The sequence below is a fragment of the Natrix helvetica genome, assembly GCF_964273705.1.
Source record: "Natrix helvetica genome assembly, chromosome: 4".
Lineage (NCBI taxonomy): Eukaryota > Metazoa > Chordata > Lepidosauria > Squamata > Natricidae > Natrix > Natrix helvetica.
Genome location: NC_138550.1, coordinates 28,079,946 through 28,101,124, shown reverse-complemented (window position 1 = coordinate 28,101,124; position 21,179 = coordinate 28,079,946). Strand labels below are relative to the sequence as shown.

Sequence of the window (21,179 nt, the reverse complement as noted above, 5' to 3'; positions counted from 1 at the left end):
CTCTCCTCCCCCCCCTCAAAGAAAGAAAGAAAGAAAGAAAGAAAGAAAGAAAGAAAGAAAGAAAGAAAGAAAGAAAGAAAGAAAGAAAGAAAGAAAAGTTTGAGATAGAGTTCTGACTATTTACATTTCTAGCAACATTCTCTCACAGTGAGAACAACCCTACTCAGATCCATCCCTAACATAATAATTTACAGATGGCTGGAGTCTGTATGATTATGTTATATTACTATGATAATTCATAGGATTTCAGTCCCTTGAGACCTTCCTTCTATCCACCATCATCAAAGAACAATCTCTAGAAAGAAGTTAAGAGCACAGAGGTTGTCTCATGCCGAAACACATGATGGGTTAGTGCAACATTAAACACTGACTAGAACTGGTTTTCTGCAACCTACTCTGGAAATGCCATGGACTGAAGCAAGAACACTTATGCTCTCTTACCAGAGCATGCCTACTGTGAAATCTCTACAGTATAGTACTTAGCAGGGCAATTTAATTTTCGAAGGCAAAAAATATTTTTAAGTACAAAATTCAAATTACTTGGGCAAATTAATATATATTGTTTAAGTCTGACATCTTTCATGAGAGAATAGAAAAGGAAGTGCATAGGAAATACAATGTGGACAAGGCCTTAATCAAGTCCTAATATGTATTCATTGCAAAATTTGAAATTTGGATCTACTTGTTTTATATGTTTGGTTTAGTGGTTAAAGCACCAGGCTAGAAACTAGGAGACTATGAATTCTAGTCCCGCCTTAGGCATGAAAGATGGCTGGTAACTTTGAGCCAGTCACTCACTCAGTCCAGAAAGTCAGTCTTGGGTGACAAGCTGGTTAATCAATTTCTGTCACTACCAATGGATCAACACTTCGTTGATCTGAAAAAAGCAGAACCTGCACTTGCTTGAAAACATTAGGAAGGGAAAAAAATGTGTGAAGAACAAATATGGCTTTTACATAACTTGTAAACTCATGCTTGTATATAAGAACTGGGGCTCGGGAGAGACAGTGTGACTCACTTTGAGAGCAAATTGTAATGCCCTGGAGAAAACATGATCCCTACTGAGTTAGTCCATCCTAATTTTCAGAAAAATGAATTGACCTTCCCGTTATCTAACACAGGAAAAACAAGATAAAGTTCTAACAGCACTAGTAACTTTTTTTTTGGCTTTTATCAAAAAGCAGGAACGTTAAAATATTATGACACCAAATTATGTAAAGATTAAAAGAACAGCAAAGCAATTCCAGGAAAGTATACAGCTACTTTAGGAATTGAATGGTACATCTCAATGTCCTCCTAACCTTTGGCTTGAGGATGCTTGGTTAAGGGCACCCCTACATGCCTGAAGGCACCCTGTATGACACAGTTTTCTTCTCATTTCCTCTCTAAAGGCCAATTACTTCAGAACCACAGGTGAAGTGATTTTTTTTTGTTTTCCCCAAACATAAGCCTTGATATTTGTATGATGAACTAATTATGTGATCAGAAGAGGGATCTGCCCAGCTCTTATTTTAGCTGATGTAGGCATGCCTGCACTTTCCAATTGCCTGCAATAGATAATTGCCGAAAATCAGATCATACAATGGGAAAAGTATGAGTCTCTTTTCGTAGCTCCCATGTGAAATGTTGAGGCTCTGCCCACAATAGTTGTATTGTCTAAAACAAGTAAGTTTTTGTATTTCATCCAGCAGTGCCCATGCAACCTGCTGATATACTGTCCAAGGTATTCTACGTATTTCCAGTGTCAGGAGGTCATGCAGGATATACGTGCTGCTTGAAATTGACAATCCTCTTGCTTCAGCCAATGCCGGTTACCCCGTCCAATATACCATCTGAGGATTTGGAGAAGAGAATATTGTATGGTCCTAAAGGATTATCTGGAGTATATGTGAATCCTATGTCTCCTGAGGAAACGGACATGTTCTTCCCGACTGCGAGCTCAGTCACCTGTTTGTTAAATGCAGGTCCTTTCTGCTTTGTCAAGCCTGCCCAGGAGAAATCCTGTCATTGGATCCATGAAGTGATATCTGCTTAGTGGAGGGAGGTGGTTGACCTTACAGCCTTGAAGCAAACTGTGGTACACCCTCTCAAGAGGCCATCACTGAATTTGGCAACCCTGAGAAATTTCCAGCCATTCCCTTGTTGGGAAGTTTTTAGTGAAAGTAGTTGGGTTTTAGCTCCAGAGGATCCTAAACAGATTATTTAGACTCAGTTTCAAACTGGATTACAGTATGGAGAGAGCATTGGCTCTCCTTATTGATTTACTGTGGCAAAACAGGGAAATGAGAGTTCAGCTTTCCTTATGCTGCTAGATTTTTCAGCTGCTTGATTGTGGTATCCTTCTAGATTCAACTGCAAGATTTGGGACCAGGGACAATGTTTTGCAGTGGTCATCCTCCTTTCTTTGTGGCTGGTTTCAATCAGTGTTATCAGGCTTGAGAAATTGAGCCAACAGCCCCCTCGTTTGTGGATTGCTGTAGTGCTTTACACTCCATCCTTTTCTGTTAAAATTCTACCTGAAACTACTGGGTGAGGTCATCCATTGGTTTTGGGTGAAGTATTGTCAGTATGACACCCAATTACACATCCCAAGTGATGTTGTTAAAGTTCTACCCCACTGTCTGGAGCAGATCTGTATAGAAAGATAGTTGGATGGTTATCATTGGTTGGATGTTTATAGTTGACTTGCTGATGAAATTCAAAGTCTTGGTGATCACCTATAATAAGGCATAGGATCTTATTATTGAGGGATCCTCTACCTCCAATTGTTTTTGCCTGGCTGGTGCAATTAGTCAGAGAAAGCCTACTCCATGTTAGTAATCTCTGTCATGGTCCTTCCTTCTGGAATATTTCTGAGATCCAAACAGTGTCACCTTGATGGTGTTCAGGAAGCTATTAAAAACTCAGATATTCTTCCAGGCTATGGGCAACAAATAGTTGGCTCTTATTAGATGGATTTGCTTTGGTTTCATATTATTTATGTGGTTGTCCATATTTTTTTTTCTTGTTTTGTACTTTCTTTTTAAAAGTTGGGCAGCCAATAATCCCCCCTTTCTTTCTTCTTTCTTTCTTTCTTTCTTTCTTTCTTTCTTTCTTTCTTTCTTTCTCTCTCTCTCTCTCTCTCTCTTTCTCTCTCTCTCTTTCTTTCTCTCTGTCTACTCTATGAAATCACATACATGGAATGGGTTTACTGACTATCTTTCCACCTCATGAATCGGGTATTGCACGTGATCATGGGAGTAGGTAGAGTCTTTCCAGGAAAGCAGAAGAAGAGAATCCTTTCTGCTTTACTGAGACACACTCAATTCAGGTTCTCACAAATGGCTAAACCCAGCATTCTAGCCATGTGTGAACTTGCCTTTTTCTCTAACCCAAGTTTCACTTTACATTAGAGGTGATTGGTGGATGTTTTTTCATTATTAGAACAATGCTACTCACTGGCCTCATGAACAAAACAGAGTTAAAAATGGCTAAGAGATGGATCAAATTTATGTTGATATACATTGTGCTACCTCTGGATGTGCCCAAAATAAATCCGATGTCTGTGCCTCCTTATACTCTGAAGCATCTTTTTGAAACCAAATCAAAAAATGCTATACTGTACAGCCCTAGAAATCAATACAGAGAGGTTTTGATTACACTATTTTAATAATTCAGTTTATTAAAATATCAATAACAATATGACTTTTGTGATATGTGATAAAAAGTGCAGAAAGTATATTTTTATTATTGAGGTCAATATCCATGGCAAATTTCAGACAGAAAAGAAATTATTTTGAATGGAAAAAGATGTTAATAAGGTAAAAGTAATGCCCCTTCTTGAATATGGCAAAAACTCATTGCTAAGAATGAAGATGAAAAGCATAAGGGATTAACCTAATGGTCTTTTCCACAACAGAAAACAATCACCGAATCAGCCAGCGAAGATAATTCACTAAGTATTGTTATACATGAGATAAAAATGAGAGGTACTGGAAAATTATTAAAGAAACAAGTCAGTAGTGAAGCACAAGAATTCATTACATCCAAAATATTACTTTTAGTCTGAGTGAGTGTTTATATGTGTATGCACATGGACACGTATGGGTCATTCATTGACCCACACACATTAGTGAGTACAATTGATTTTTAAAAAATACAATCCAATGCATATTTAATCTGTTCAGTAACATATAACATCAAGTTCTGAAATCACTGGATAGGTTTTTTTTAAGGCTTCTTTCGGGAACATGCAAGGCAACTCATTTACTTAACAGACTGAATGAGAACATCTTTCTCTGTTGCTATACCCTGAATTATTTTTACTTTAATTCAAGAAATTAAAACTAACAACCGTTTCCCAATTAAAATATTAATATTGTAGACTTGCTGATGACTTCCTGTGAGGTTTTTTTTTTTTGAGAAGCAAGAACTGTGTTATTAAATAATAGCAGAAATAATTATTTGCCATGGTGCTCTCATACAAGTATTTCACCATTTATCCCTTTGTCACCTACTGCTTTAAAAACAATCAATGCTATCACAATACGGTATTTATATTGCCTGAACTTTCTCTTCCTTCAAGCTTTGAGTTCACATAGAATAAAATTCTTTATTGGAAAAGGCCAAGAAAAATAAAACAGAATGCATTCATCAAGAATACAACACTTAGTGATAGCCATATGTTACTAATAAGCAATCAATTTTCTTTTCCTCCTGTAACTAAAAATTAGGTGTAGGGCAGCACCTTTTCCAAATAAGAATTGCATTAACTCTCCCTCTCTGCTTCATTCCAATTTAAATGCTACATGGCTTTACTCATTCTTATATATCTGATAAAGTGAGCTGTAGTTCAGGAAAGCTTTTTATAAAGTTTGTGCTCAGAAAATTTGTACCAGATTCTTTCTGATTTTTTTTATTATCCTGGAATAATACAGCTTCTCCTACTGTGCTTTGTTAGCTACTAAGTCTAAGTATTCCAACTGGCAAATAAAGATTTGTATGGTTTTATTATATAATATCATTTTACTCACCAATTCTACAATCCCCTGTAAGATCAGAGATACTCTCTTTTGAAAGGTCATAGATAATGGATATTTAATAACCAGGAAAGAGTCCCTTTTGGCCAGTGTTTTTTTTTAAACCTAAGACCACATTCTTGTGTTAGTAAATATATTCTACTTTATCAGGACTTCCAAAGAGCAAACACTTCGTTATTCTCCCCGTAAAAAAATTAGAAGTTCCATTGAACTCAATGAACTTTCGGCTGAATATTCATTCCACAACTTCTCTCCAAGACTATATTTTATTGCGTTCCTATATTGAGCCATTCTGGTAGGAAAAGGCACGTTTCTAACAGAAAAATCCCCATTCATATTCAAAGCAGGCTGACAATACAAGAGAGTACTTTTGCCCTCTAGAAAAATGTCTACCCCGAGGACAAATGCCCGGTTACGAATCAGGTGACTTGAAGCAAGTTCTGTCTTTCCTAGGAGAGCATATTCTGTTGCCTACGTGACCTGCCGTAAGATTCAGGAAGGCATGCTTAGGAGTAGTTTCCATAGCAACTACGACGTCTTCTCACCGACTCTCCCCCTCCGGGTGGAATAGAACTCACAACAACTTTACGGAACATCCCAAGCAGCAAAAGACCTTACCGGACAAGTGGGAGATGAAACGCACCTTTGCTCCAAGATGGCAGAGCCAGAGCCAGAGCCGGAGCCGGTGCCGGGGTCGGGGTCGGTGGAAAAACAGGTGAGGAGGCGCCGCGATGAGTTAAGCGGTGGGCGAGAGTCTCGTGGAACAGCCTCTAAGGCAGGTGTCTTCAAACTTGGCAGCTTTAAGACTTGTGGACCAGCCAAGCTGGCTGGGGAATTCTGGGAGTTGAAGTTCACAAGTCTTAAAGATGCCAAGTTTGAAGACTCCTGCTCTAAGGATACCTAATCTTCTTTAGTCTAAGAACCTTCTCCATATTTATGTATGCAAAAATAACAGTCTCTCGCAGGGGTGGATAGCTACTTGCAGATCCCCGACGACCTCCAAAGCCACCCAATGTCCAAATAAGAGTTGCCCTGTTTGGGAAGGGACCCTCTTCTGTCCCTCGTACACAGCAGTCTTGCTGTGTCTCGGGAGCCTTAAGATGAGTGGACTTCAACTCCCAGATTCCCCCCAGATAGCATGCTGGCTGGAGGAATTCTGGGAGTTGAAGTCTGCCCGTGTAAAGCTCTCCAGATTGAGACATATTGGTTTGAATTGACACTCTCCAGAAATTTTCACACCTAGTAGTCTCAGACAAAAAGCGCCTAGGGTGGCTGTGCTGTAATTTAAAGGGCATCTGATGTAAGAGAAGTTGGTATGGACTAGAAACTTTATTAGAGTGGAAGCCTAAATTTGTTACCCAGGAGCAACAGGCACTGCAGGATTGCAATGTAAAAAAAGGCAAGGCTGCAATGAAATTGAAGGGAACACTTTAAATATTTGTTGCAACTTTTCCCAAACAAAGTTTGGGAGTTCAACTCTTACAATTCCTGAGCACTGCCTGGGAAGATTTGATTAACAGACAATTAAGCTTATGATTTATCATATCATACTTGTATTCAGTGCTAGAAGAGCTGTAATTCAAACACAAAAATGTTTACACATTCATTGCATTTATAATTATTCTTTCTTTGTCAAGTTGTACCTGTTGCCATCCCCCCAAACTGGAATAATCCAATTCATGTTTCTTTGAAGTGGATTCTTCACTTCAAAGTATTAGTAGTATAGCCTTTATTGTCATTGTATATCATGTATACAATGCAATTGGTTGTATACATATTGTTTACTTTCATATATATTGAAAGTAAACATAAAGGGCACATAAGATTGTAGTTCTAAATCCTAGAGATCCAGGGTGACATGGTATGAAACCTAACCAAATTAGTACATGCAAATAAAATAAAATCCCCTCGAACATCATCAGATTTTTACAAAATGTTCACATTTATTTGTTAGCAACACTACAGAACAGGTTTGCCTTGGATTTCCCAGACCACCTACAGGTCTGGTATTACCTGGTGATCTTCTACTTAAGTACTAACCAGGCTCAGTCCTGTATAGCTTACCCAGACAGATGAGGGCTGCTGGGATGTTTCTGGGTATTGTACATTTATAATAATAAATACACAAAATGAACTGTTGAAATATAATAACAATAGCTTTCTGAGCAGTTTGGTGAACTGGTTGTAGGAAGAAATCATTAGGGCAGAGAAGCGGTTGTTAAATTATTTGAATCCCACCACTGCCATGGAGAAGATATAAATTCCAGCAGGCTTCAGAAATGAAGCTCGGATCTTCAGGATCCAAGTTTTGCTTCTGCAATCTGCTTCAGAGGTTCCCTTCTGCCTACAGAGGAGAGGGGAAATCCTCGGGTGGGCTGCAGGAATGAAACTTGGATCCTGAAGATCCACACTTAGCTTCTGCAGCCTGCTGCACGAGTTCCTTTCTGTGCCCGGCATAGAACTGTCTGCTCTTCTTCAGGAGGCAGGTCTTTCGCTCCAGCTGCTTAACGGCCTGTATGGTTGCTTAACTGCCAAAACAGCTGGGATTATGTTTGTTGAGTGAAGCAGTCATAAGGGTGCCTCACTTAACAACCACTTTGCTCAACAAACAAGATTCCAGTTCCAATTGGGGTTTTAAGTTGAGGGCTGCACATATTGCTGTTATCTACCCTGAGTGATGCATATATTTTTGGAAGAATGGGTTTTAAACTTTTAATTCATGAACTAATTAAATATTCTACTAGAGAGTCTATTAGAGAGAAGATAAAAGGAAAGCTACTATATTTGACTAAGTATTAGCGTGCATGATAGTACTACTGTTTTTTTTAAAAGGCATACTCAAAACTCCCCCAAAGGCAAAACAAAGAGAAAACTATGGAGTGTAAAAGATAAATGCAAAGTAGATAGCCAAACTGCTAGGCAAAGTTGATGCAATTACTCAGATTAACCAAGACAATGTAATATGTTAGACATAACCAGAAGTTGAGTTAGATATCCACTTCCTGTTTCTTAGACAGATCCAAATTTTTTCTGATCTGAGAAGTGAATGGGTTATGCATTGCACTAAGCCACTGTTGGCATGAGTTTGGCTCGTTCATATAAGAATCTAGCTTTTGTGCAAACTAAAGTTGCATTAGCAGCCTAGATCCTTATGTATTATATATATATATATATATATATATATATATATATATATGTATGTATGTATGTATGTATGTATGTATGTATGTATGCATGTATGCATGTATATGTGTGTGTGTTTTGTTGTTGTTTATGTGATATATGAGCTCAGCCCTTGGAAGCAGGTGACACATTAGAGATTCAGGAGTTACAAAAAAAAAATTAACCTGAACAATGGTTTGCTATAGTTTTGCATAGGAACAACAGGCTTCAGCTGAACCCTAGCAAAACCCTGGCTTATAGAAAAGATCAAGAATCAGAAGTTCCACCCCATGTGTGTAGATGTTTTTTTCAAGAATGAATGGTTATTGAACAAATGTGGATTGAATACAAAAATGAATGATGTATGAAAGAATAATTAGTGGTTCTAGACAAAGGGGACTCCATGGATGGAATTAATGAAAGATGCTGAAAAAGGAAGAGATGGTAAGTTTTAACACAGACAATGAATAAAGGGGCATATGAATAAAGAGGAAGTAAGGATAAATTAAAGGGATGCTGTGGCTCAGTGGCTAAGACTCTGAGCTTGTCGATCAGAAAGGTCAGCAAGTCAGCAGTTCAAATCCCTAACGCTGCATAATGGAGTGAGCTCCTGTTACTTATCCCAGGTTCTGCCAAACTAGCAGTTTGAAAGCACGTAAAAATGCAAGTAGAAAAATAGGAACCACCTTTGGTGGGAAGGTAACAGCGTTCTGTCCGTCTTCGGTGTTTAGTCATGCCGGTCACATGACCACGGAGAAGTCATCAGACAACGCTGGCTCTTTGACTTTGAAACGGAGATGAGCATCGCCCCCTAGAGTTGGGAACGACTAGCACATACTGTATGTGCGAGGGAAACCTTTACCTAAGGATAAATTCCAGTATAAAAAGTTATGGGAAAGTACTATAGATGCCATTGGTGTAAAGTAGATATATTTTCTTTTTTTTTTTCTTACTTTACTTTTTTTCCTACTCCTTTTACTCCTTTTCTGTATTTCAGAATGCTCTTCCTCTGAAAGAGAATAATATGACGGGCATGTCTATAGTGTAACTGTAGATCAAATCATATATAAGAAAATGTTCATTTCTGATTCTTAACCGATTCTTTTTCCCCCCCCTGATTTGCATATACTGTAGGAACAGCCTGAAAAAGTTCTGATTACTGAAGAACCTACATTGCCAGTGCCTACAACTGAAACATCTAGGACTAGTGGCCAACTACTTGAAGTAGTGTTATCTATAGATGAAGAACCAGAAGCTTCTGAGCCAATTCCAAAAGCTTCAGTGCAACAAATTGAGATTCAGTCTCCGTCTTCATCTTTGCAAACTCTTCGATCTTTGCCGTCTCAGAAAAAAATTGATTTTCCAAGGGCTTTGATCAGATCATTGGAAAGCATCGTGCGGGTTCAAGAATCAGCACCTCAAGAAGTGGTAGAACAGACTGCTCCACCAGCTGAAGTTCCTGAGGAACCTCCTGAGAATGAGCCAATGCCAACAGTTTATCTAGATCCTTTTGAGATTTCTCTTGAATACGTAGAGAGGCATAACATCCTGCAGATATTTCAGGTGACTTCCTCTCTTCTTTCCGACTATTTAACTTGAATATGAATATTGCAGTTGTTGAGTTGAATCACCTTACCCATCCTTATGTAGGCAAGTATTTCTGAGTTCAGGACCCAGCAGTTTAGGTTGTCTCTGGCGATTAAGGTTACTTCATCCGAGTTTCAAGAATATAGCATTCCTTATTTGTCCCCTGATTATTTAACTGTCCTGTGTATTTAATTCAATTCAAGATAACAATATATTAACCACTTCAGGGTTGAAATCCAGCATGTTTTGACAGGTTCTGGAGAACTGGTAGCGGACATTTTGAGTAGTTCGGAGAATCGGCAAATGCCACCTCTGGCTGGCCCCAGAGTGGGGTGGAAATGAAGGTTTTGCAGTATTCTTCCCCTGCCATGCCCACCAAGCCACGCCCACCAAGCCACACCCACAGAACCGACAGTGAAAAAATATGAATTTCACCACTGAACCACTTAAATGTTTACTGTTATTAATTAATGTTATTCCTGGGGGGGGGGGGATCAAGCATAATCTTCAAGAAACAGTACAAGCTCCTATGCTCCAAATTTGCCTTTAAAAACAAAATAGTTCCAATTTTGAATACACATTATGCACTATTATATTGAACACAGCTGATCCTCGACTTAGAACTATTCATTTAGTGACTGTTCAAAGTTACAATGGCACTGGAAAAAGCGACTTACAATACAATACAATACAATACAATACAATACAATACAATACAATACAATAGCAGAGTTGGAAGGGACCTTGGAGGTCTTCTAGTCCAACCCCCTGCCTAGGCAGGAAACCCTATACCGTTTCAGACAAATGGCTATCCAACATCTTCTTAAAGACTTCCAGTGTTGGGGCATTCACAACTTCTGGAGGCAAGCTGTTCCACTGATTAATTGTTCTAGCTGTCAGGAAGTTTTTCCTCAGTTCTAAGTTGCTTCTCTCCTTGATTAGTTTCCACCCATTGCTTATAGGTGGAAATTAATACTTATGAGTGGTCTTCACACTTATGCCAGCATCTCTATGGTCACATGATCAAAATTCAGCCACTTTGCAACCAGAATGTATTTATGATGGTTGAAGCCTCTCGGTCATTGGATTGTCACTGGTGACCTTCCCAGCTGGCTTCCAACAAGCAACATCAATGGAGGAAGCCAGAATTGCTAACAGTCATGTGTTTCATTTAACGACAATAGTGATTCGCTTAACAGCTGCAGCAAAAAGATTGTAAAATCAGGTGCGATTCACATAACCACGATGCTTAGTAACGGAAATTCTCATCCCAATTATAGTCATAAGTCAAGGAATACTTACAATAAAGGTGGGGCATAAACAAACAAAGAAAGAAAGTTGCAAAATGGTTTCCTAAAACTGTCTTTAACATTTTGTTTCCCAGTTGTGCTTGAAAATCTGTTTTGGATCTAAACTTCAGAAACTGGTTCAGAAATATTTCAGTGATAGTATCTGTAATATTAGACAAACACAAGTATTTTCAAGCATAAGATATTTATAAAGAAGGCACAGCATTCCAATGGCCTTTTTCATCTGTCTTACTGGATTATTCTCTAACTTAAAGTAAACAGTCAAGGTGTCAGCACCTAATAACCTTGCCTGATCTTGAAAACATTATAAAGGATTTGACCTAGTTATGGGTAGTCCTTGACCTATGACCACAATTGGGACTGGAAATGTAATCATGAAATCTTTGCAACTATAAGTTGAGACATCCGTCTGACTGGACCAATTTTGTTTTATAGATTTTTGCAGCAACTATTAAGCGGATCACTGTAGTCATTAAGTAAATCACAGAGTTATTAACCAAACAACATGGTCATTAAATGAACCCATTGTTTCGAATGGGTGGGGATTTTTTTTTTTTGCTGGAGACCAACAAAACCCTGGAAACCAGCAAAAAATGTCGCAAATTGCAGTCCCATGAGGGATGTTGCAACCAGTGATAAAAAGTGAGCCAGTTGCCAAGCACCCAAAATGTGGCCAAGGTGGGGGCAGGTGGTGATATTTTGCGATGTTCAGAACTGTTTTACAAGTCCTAAAGCACTTGTTTCAAGGCCATTTCACTTGTAAGTCAAGAACTATGTCTTTGACAGAGGATCATTAGGAAATTGTGGGGCTGGAAAATTATAAACCATTTTCATATTCTTGCCAAAAAAGCTACAGATACATTAACATAGTCATCAGAGGTGACTCAAAGGACACTTCATTTTTACTACAAAAGAAAACTTTAATATAAGCTGCAAAATAAAGAACAGATACTGGTATTAGTGGAGGTGTAGCAGTGTGCATAAATACTATGTGTTACATGATAAACTAATGACTTCTTATTGATGGTTTTGATTTTTGATCCTTATTACACTTGGAGTGTGTGCATTTTAATACTGTTTCTATGTTGATTCTGGTTTGATCAGTGGTGTCTGATAGCTCAGCCACGACAGCAGCATCAGATACATTTAACTCGGACTTTTAGTTGTTCAAATAGATGTCTGAATCAAAGGTGGTATTCAGCAGGTTCTGACCAGTTCTGAAGAACTGGTAGCGGAAATTTTGAGTTGTTTGGAGAACCAGTAAATACCACCTCTGACTGGCCCCGCCCCATTTATTCTCTACTCCCGAGGCCCAATAGGGGAGCTGGCAACTGATCAATACAAATACTACAACAGATGCTACAACTACACGGGATTTGCCTACTCTTCCAGGAAGACAAGGCAGCTTATATGGGAATCTCCCTTCATTTTATCCCAACAACAATCCTATGAGATAGGCTGGACTGAAAGAGTGACTAGCTTAAAGTCATCCAGTGTGTTTCCATGGCTGAAGGTGGACTTGGTTGTCCTATGATTTACAATCTGTATTTTGATGCAGCCTTCAATTTCTTTTTTTTAGATACATCTTTATTACTTACTTTTTATGAAATAAAATGCAATTACTACTTTCTTTATATTTAGGAGATCACGGAAAACTTGGTATATGAGAAACCTGAGAATCCATTAGAGTTTATATTAAATCAGGTACGTTTACAATACTTTGGTGAACAAAAAGGTGCAGTTTTGAGTATATATAGATCCATATTGCTTTAGAAAAGATAGCAGTAATACAGGTAGTCCTTGGCTTATGTCCACTCAAACAGTGACCATTCAATGTTATGGCAGCACTGAAAAATGGATAGACAAGTTCACCTCCCAAGGTTCCTGAAAAAGCTAGCTGAAAAAGCTGCAAAACACTCTAGTACAGGGGTGTCCAAACTTGGGAACTTTAAGACTTGTGGACTTCAACTCCCAGAATTCCCCAGCCAGCCATGCTGGCTGGGGAATTCTGGGAGTTGAAGTCCACAAGTCTTAAAGTTCCCAAGTTTGGACACCCCTGCTCTAGTAAGTGGCTTCTGTTTTTTCTCCCTCCTGCATCATGTTCCCGCCCATGGTCTGTTTTTCCTAGACCCTCCCTGGTCTCCTGCAACTCATGGTCTACATTGACCCTCCCAGGCCATCTTGTGATTTGCATCAACCATCCCAGGCATTACCTTGGCTTGTCCTACCCATTACGTGCTCTTTAACTATGTTTCTCACCTCTTCCATCTTAACAACCTGCACTTCTTGGTTATGTGGTTATGACAGCAACCAGGAGTGCTTGGGATTGCCATCACCAAGCAATACAGTCACATGATGTTGTGCTTTATGATTGCAGCACTTAGTGTCCCAATTGGTGTCATAACCTGAGGACTACCTGTTGCAGAAAATAAATCTGTGATAATACCAGGGAACATTTGTATGCCCATAGTTGAATTACGAGAAAAATTGTATTGACTTATGGAAAGTAGTAGGGCTATGTAGTAATCTGGATTTGATCTGAAAGGGCTTCTGTGGAACTCTGAGGAGCATAGGACAACGTTTTTCTATGAGTCATTAAAGCAGCCGTGTTTCTTTCCATATTGCAAAGCCGCAGCAGAAATCTTCTCACTGTTTTAATGGATCCCAGAAAAAAGTTGCTTTCTACTCCAATACATTTTGAAACACCTCTTCCAAATCAAATCTAAAGCATTGCACAGTTTTAGAAAACAAAAAGATAGACCATATAATCCATATGCAAGTACTATCTGAGTCAGCAAATTCTGCATGCTCCAGAAGTAGACAAATCTAATTTGATATGCAAATCTGGGGAAAGGAGCATAAATTGATTTGTTTGCCAGTGAAGAAATAATAAATGGCAAAATATTTTGTTTTCATCAACTAGTAAGCTAGGATTTTATGGCACCAACTGTGATAGAAATTAGTACACAGGTTTTGAATTGTGTACATTTCTTTTACAGTGCTCATAATTTTGGACAAAATCTGATGATGCTTGCAGTAATAATTGTTGCCTTGCAAGGAAAAATGGTGCTAAATTTCAGACCAACAGCTTGAGGAGAAAAGAGGCACTCATAAGAAATACAATGCCTTTTTCTGAATGTGATATGACTTTTTATCAGGGGATGAAGCAAAAATAGATAAATTTCCATGAAGTAAATAAACATCAAACATTCATTCCCTCATCTCAACATCTTGGGTTTGTTGTTTTTATTTATTTTTAACATGACTATAGGGGACACTCTTTATAAAATGCCAGGATTGCAGAAAAACAGATGAGGGCCGGAGCTTCATGGAGACCCAAAATCAAAATTAAATAATTCTGTCCTCTGCTCTTATTAAATGAACATCTTCTGAATTATCCCCTTTTGCCTGGAATTTAATGTACTGTATTTTTTGGAGTATGGGAAACACAATTTTCCCCCAAAAAGAGGGTGAAAATCTGGGTGAGTCTTATACACTGAATACAACATTTTTGGCCACCGACACCCCCCCTCTTTGCAAAAATGGAGATGCAGAGGCTTTGGGAAGCTTGCAAAGTGCTCCTGGGAGCTGGGGAGGGCAAAAATGAGCAAAAAATGGGCCATTTCCCCCCCCCCCCTAGATCCCAGGAGTACTCTACAAGCTTCCCAAAGCCCCTGCATGGCCCCCTCTTTTTTTGCAAAAAAATGGCTCGTTTTTGCAAAAAACAGACGGTTTTTTGCTCGTTTTCGGTCCCTCCCCCAGCTCCCAGGAGCATTCTACAAGCCTCCCAAAGCTCTGCATCCCCCCCCCTCTTTTTTTGCAAAAAACAAGGTATGCAGAGGGTTTGGGAAGCCTGCAATGGGCAAAAACTTTTTTTTTTAAATTTACCTCTTCAAAATCATGGTGCATCTTAGACTCCGGTGCATCTTATAGTCCGAAAAATACCTTGAGCGATACCTTGAGCAGGTATATTTAGCAAATACCTCTTGTTTAACAAAATAACCACCTTGTTATCAGGTGAATTATATATGGCAAAAGTATTTGTCATGATGTTTTTAATCAGTGTTCCTACATAGATACAGATATGTGTACAGTATGTCCTATGGCGTGTTCTAAAGCATTGACTGGAAGCATTTTTCCTCCAAGTATTTTGGTCTTTGATGGCTGGAGGGGCCATATTGCAGTGTTGTTACTGGATGTAGAGTGTTGAAAATACTTCATGGGATCATTTGAAGGGAACTTGGAGGTTTTCTATTTCAAGATCCTGTTTAGGGCAGGAATCCTCAGATCATATGAAATGACTGTCCAGAATCTCTAATGATAGAAAACCCAGGAGGCAAGCCAATCTATGGTTTAACAGCTCTCAGAGTCACGAAATCCATCCTTATTTTTCTGTTTGGATCTGTCTGTGTAAAGTTCCCACTCTTTCTTATCCTAAGAGACTTAAGGGGATAAATCAACTGTTTCTCTGAAGTCTATGTTCTTTTTTTTTTTTTAATAGAAATGATTTTTTTTCCTCCGAGCATTTTTCCTGCAAATGCAAAGTTTGTTTTCCGCACCCAGTCAACCAACTGTTGATCTGTTAGTTGTGATAGGAATTGATTGACCAGCGTGTTGCCAAAGCTGATGTAGGCTGAGGGGAAATGACTAGCTCAAAGTCATGGAGCTGGCTTTGATGCCTAACTCACAATCTCTGAGTTTCTGGCTTGGTGCCTTAACCACTAGACCAAACTGGCTGTTAGGTTTTAGAAGTGAAAATGGATGTGTTAATTTATGCAGAAGCTAGCCCTGCGATAAGGAGAGAGCTGAACTTCTATGATCCCTTGGTTGACAATATTTTACTGAGCCATGGTGGCACACTGGTTAGAGTGCAGTACTACAGGCTACTTCTGCTGCCTGCCGGTTGCCTACAATTTGGCAGTTCAATTCTCACCAGGCTCAAAGTTGACTCAGCCTTCCATCCTTCCAAGGTGGGTAAAATTAGGACCCAGATTATTGGGGGAAGTATGCTGACTCTGTAAACCGCTTAGAGAGTGCTGTAAAGGGGTATATAAGTCTAAGTGCTATTGCTATTGCTATTTTTACAGTATGCATGTATGAATGATGAGAATTTATTACTGGTGTTTCCATGCCACTCTCCTCCAATACACAACAGAAATAAAGGTTAAAAGCATCAAACTGTGACAATAACTACAGTATATACTGTCCTAACCAACTAAGGTAGATCACAAAAAACAACCTAACATCGCAAATGCCTTCTTCCAAAGCCATGTTTTTTTTCTCCCCCTTTTCAGAAGTTTAGGAGGGAGGACATGATTCATATCAGTGGTGGGTTTTCATTTTTTTTTAATTACTGGCTCGCTCATGCGTGTGTGTGATGTTTCTGTGCATGCGCAGAAGCATCATGGCAGGTGGGCGGAGCCTCTTCCTGCCATTACCACCAGTTCGCCCGATCCGGGCCAATCCGGGAGCAATCCACCTCTGATTCATATATATGGAGGCAACTTCTTCTCTATTTGGGATGTAGCCATTGAGAAGGCCCTGGTCCAGATGTAGATGTTACAGGGTGGACAGATTCACTTTGAAGCAAGGTTTTAACAATGACTGGCAGTTAGTGCACATTCTGGAATAGAATGCTATGTAGGCAAATCTCAAAGGGGTCAGTCTGAACTATTGCAGTATCAGTTTAAACTTCTGGGTAGTTTTCAAGGGCAGCTCCACATAGTCTCTGTAGTTCAATTATGTAATAATAAGGACCTGAAATTCTTCCTGGTCCAGAAAAGCTCACCGTTAGTACAAGACGTAACTGTCGCAATTGTGATAATTACATAATTTTTTTGCATTATCTGTAATCTAAAATGGTATGAATATTGTTAATTGCATTCGTTAGACATTCTACTGTACAACAGCACCACACAAACAAAGTCCGAAATAGACTTTATCCTCATAAGATGTCTTCTGTAATTACTGTTATATCTGAAGAATCTATAATGACTTGAAGCCATTTTGTTTTCTGTTGTTTTCTAGGTCCAGACAATGATAAATCACAGGAATCAACCAAATGTGGAAGATGAAATGGATTAATAAATATAGACAACTGAAAATTCAAGGATATATCTTTGGACACTCTAAAGAGGGCAACATGCTTCTATACTACCCATTTTTATCCTGTCTGCATGCATATCTTATAGATCTAAACAATATCTGTGGTAACTGAATATGTACTTCCCATGCAGATGCTAGAATGCCTAGAATAACAACAACCACAAAACCGTAGTTGCCGTAGCACAGACAGCAGAGAATTTAGGAAATGCATATTTGCATAGGCGCTGTACTTCTCATTAGTACTGTTGCACTAATCATCTTCACAGTCTGAAAGATTGTATGATCTTATGAAAATAGTAGAGCTGCAGAATGGTTAATGTAAATAATCTCTCCCTGCCTTCTGTGAGTGGGAATGTAAAAACAAACTCATAATTAAAAAAAAACATTCTAGGATTTCAAAGGTTAGCCTCACCTTTTGGTGTAAGTTTGACACTTGTAAGGATGGTATGTTTTTCTTATATAAAAAAGTATGAAGATGTGAAGTACCATTTGCAGAGAAAAGTACAGCTCGTCTGGTTTATAAATATCATTTATTTTAATATCTTTAAGAGAATGGTTCCCAGACTATTCATCAATGTGGAAAGGATACGGTTTAGTACTGTTTAAAGAGCTATATCTTGGTTGCGAACCTACATTGAAGTTAGGTGTCGTACTAGTTTAAATAGCAATTCTTCACTTTAGCCTAATTATGAATTGGCTGTGGTTAATAGACAATCCTACCAAGTGAACTCTTCATAATTTACAGTGTGATTGAAATTAATATCATGTTAAACTTAAAATCCAGGTGCCAGAATTTATCTTGCATTATATTGTTTGGAAACATTAATTGCAATTTCTGATTGAACCTGTTTGGAAATGGAGATAACTATAATGAAAGGGATTAAGATGTATCAAATGTAGACTGGAAAACCAATTGTTTCTTACCATCTAATGGCAATCTGGAATTTTCCAGCACAGACTTGGTAGTTTTGGTTTCATGCTAGCATCAAAACAATAAACTCTACCTTGGATTTGATATTCCTATCCATCCATCCATCTATCAGTTCAGTTCAGTTTATTACAGTCAAAGACCAGAGATCAGAACAAGTAAAAACACTCAGTAAATATACAATTAAAATTCTAGTATAAAATAATAAATAACAACTAAAATCTATGATAAAATCCACTCTGTCAATTATACATGGTCTAACTATACTAAAATTACAATCCATAAATTGTGTAGCCGATTGTCAGTTTAGTACTAAAAAGGAAAGGAATAAGCAGTGCAAAGGTTTGCCACATTTGTTTTATCTATCTATCATCTATCTCTCTCCATATCCACCCACCCACCGACTTTGGAGATGTTCCTGATGCTAAATGGAAAGGAAATAGAAAGTATTAGTTAACCAGGAAATCAGCTGTTGTGTTCCCTATGTCTTCAGAATGTCTACGAATGAAAAGATATACAAGTAGTCCTTGATGTAAGACCGCAATTGGGATCAGAATTTCTGTTGCTAACCAGGGCAAGTTGTTAAGTGAGTTGTGCCTGATTTTATGACATTTTTGCACAGTTATGAAGTGAAACACTGCAGTTGTTAAGTGAATCACGCCATTGTTAAGAAAATCTGGCTTCCCCTATTGACTTGGCTTGTTGGAAACTGGCTGGGAAAGTTGCAAATGGTGATTACATGACCTGGGATGCTGCAACTGTTGTAAAATCCTGTTGTAACTTTTGTAAATATAATATGCTAGTTGCCAAGTGCCTTAATTTTGATTACATAACCATGGGGGCATGACAGTTATAGCTGTGAGGATCAGCCATAAATAACTTTTTACAGTGTTGTTGTAACTTTGAATGATCGCTAAACAAAAGACTATAAATTAAGGACTACCTGTACATATTCAGAATTTTCGAGAGCCAGTTTGGTCTAGAGGCATCAGGCTAGAAATCAGGAGACTCAGAGTTCTAGTCCACCTTAGACATGAAAGCTGCCTGGGTGACTTTAGCCAATCACACTCTCATCCCACAAGATCAGGCTTAGGCAACAAGCTGACAGTCAATTCCTGTCACAAACAATGGATCAACATTTTGTTGAAAAAAGACAATCTTGCACTTGTGGCAAAACACAAGGAAGAAAGTGTGTGTGTGAGAGAGAGAGAGAGAGAGAATTTTGCTGTAGTTGTGGTTGGCTCTGAGATTCTGAACAATAGATTGAAGATTTTTTCAAAAGTTTATTTTGCATATTTTCTAGATCCAAGATCTACCTACCCCTCTTCCCACCCCTCTCTATTCCTCCTCCCTCTGCTCCTATCAAAAATATATTGTAGCACCATCAGTTAAATTTGACACTGCCCTAGCTCACTCAGTGGGAGACACAACAACAACACAACAACTAGGCAGAGGGCATTCTTGTTTATTTTATCATGTAGTGTGTGAGAGAGTGGGAAGAAATGAACTGAACAGCTACTATGTTCTGAGGCATTATAGGATTTAAAAGTATATGGGAGTTTTCTATGTAACATTCTGGCAACCGTAAAGTTCCAGGACAGTAGTATCTTCCTATAATCTGTTCTTCTTTCAAATGAAGGCAGCAGAATAGGTTGCAAATTGTCCCTTTATGCATTGGTGTGAGTGGCATCGCTTTCTTTATTTTTACGCCATTTCAGAGTTATTAATGATGCAAGAAAACTAATCTTTGTGGATCAGGGAATTCTCTTAAAATCATATTTGGTACATTAATAGGGAATTCATGTTCTAACAGCACTCCCTAGGCACAAGAGAGAAATAACAACATATCTAATTGAGTTATGCAGAAGTAGAAAAAATAAAAGAGAAAAAGTTATTAAAGAGAATCAGACAGTTCTGTGAGAAATAAGCATGCTGTTGTCAGTTGTGTGCACTTATCTGCATCTTTACAGAATATAATATCTTAAAATAAGTCATGGTTGGAAGAATAGAAACACTCCCCGTGACATTTATTTTCTTGCAATTCTAATTAATCAAATACCACAGTGGAGAAATAAAGGTAAAACTTTCGTAAAATTTCTCTCTGTGACCACCAGATGGCATCAAAAGCTTATAATCTTGCTGAAGAAACTTAATGGTAATAGGGATGTAAGAAAGCAAAGGAACAATTAACAGGTTGTACACAGCCCAAAGCCAGCAAGTCAAAATAAAAACCTGAACATAATATATACTTCCAAGTACTACATTTTCAGCTCCATCTAAAATAAAAGAATCACTGAGCACTAACAAATCGGAAGTCATGTAGAGTTACTACGACGTTTATGGTTTTCCAAAATGGTTGGATTGATAATGTTTCTTAGTACTTTACATATGATAATATTCTCCATTTCTAACATTTCAAACAGATAGTAAATGTATAAAATTTACATTTATTATCCCCATAAACCAAGGACCTCTACAAATTGTCCATTGTTAATTGTATTTAAGATGGCTATTTAAGATGTACTTTTTAACAATTTGCCTTCTATATCTGCAATTTCAGAATTGACAAATGACTATTCAGTTAATTTTTCAAATAGACTTCTGGGGGGAAAGTAATTTAGCTGCTCTTTCTGTTCCGACCCATCGTTCTGAATCTAGAGAAGCTTTGGAAACAATTAGAAGGAAGTTGCAATTATTTTTAAATAATTTGCCACTAACGCTGAGTGTTTGGGCTGTATATCTTTGGTTCTCTTTTATATTATGGGAATGGGGAAATAGCTGCCATCCACTTGATATGTCCCCAGATTGTTAACCATGCAAGAATGGGATGGATAGCTTGTAGAATAGATAACCTGTGCAATGACAAATGTCATAGACGTCACTGAAACTGGGTAGGGTGACACATGTGCCTGAAACATAGCCTGGGGATGCTATAACTTATTTGAAAACAATGCCCTCAACAAAAATGGAGTATTGCACTATACATAAATAAAGCACATGCCAAAACTGCATGTATTGTTAAGAGCTTTGACATAAGAATAAAAGAAGAGAGAAATCAATGTGACATCC

At 38.3% G+C, this 21,179-nt stretch overlaps 2 protein-coding genes across 2 annotated transcripts in view; one reads left to right on the top strand and one right to left on the bottom strand.

Moving 5' to 3' along the window:
- The window catches only part of IGSF11 (immunoglobulin superfamily member 11), a 250,312-nt gene extending 244,572 nt beyond the window's left edge, over positions 1-5,740 (bottom strand). Inside the window, exon 1 of the mRNA XM_081951252.1 lies at positions 5,637-5,740. The gene's annotated coding sequence lies outside the window, so the exon portion shown is untranslated. The remainder of the gene's footprint in view (positions 1-5,636) is intronic.
- On the top strand, positions 5,625-18,185 carry TEX55 (testis expressed 55). The gene is made up of 4 exons (XM_081951254.1): positions 5,625-5,733; positions 9,315-9,743; positions 12,719-12,781; positions 17,105-18,185. The coding sequence occupies exons 1-4, from the start codon at positions 5,674-5,676 to the stop codon at positions 17,159-17,161; spliced, it is 609 nt and encodes a 202-aa protein (XP_081807380.1). The 5' UTR covers positions 5,625-5,673; the 3' UTR covers positions 17,162-18,185.
- Positions 18,186-21,179: the final 2,994 nt, after the last annotated feature.

Coding starts and splice junctions, on each gene's coding strand:
- TEX55 (XM_081951254.1), top strand. CDS start 5,674: ATGGCAGAGCCAGAGCCAGAGCCGGAGCCGGTGCCGGGGTCGGGGTCG. Junction 5,734..9,314: donor CGGGGTCGGTGGAAAAACAG/GTGAGGAGGCGC, acceptor CATATACTGTAG/GAACAGCCTGAAAAAGTTCT. Junction 12,782..17,104: donor TAGAGTTTATATTAAATCAG/GTACGTTTACAA, acceptor GTTGTTTTCTAG/GTCCAGACAATGATAAATCA.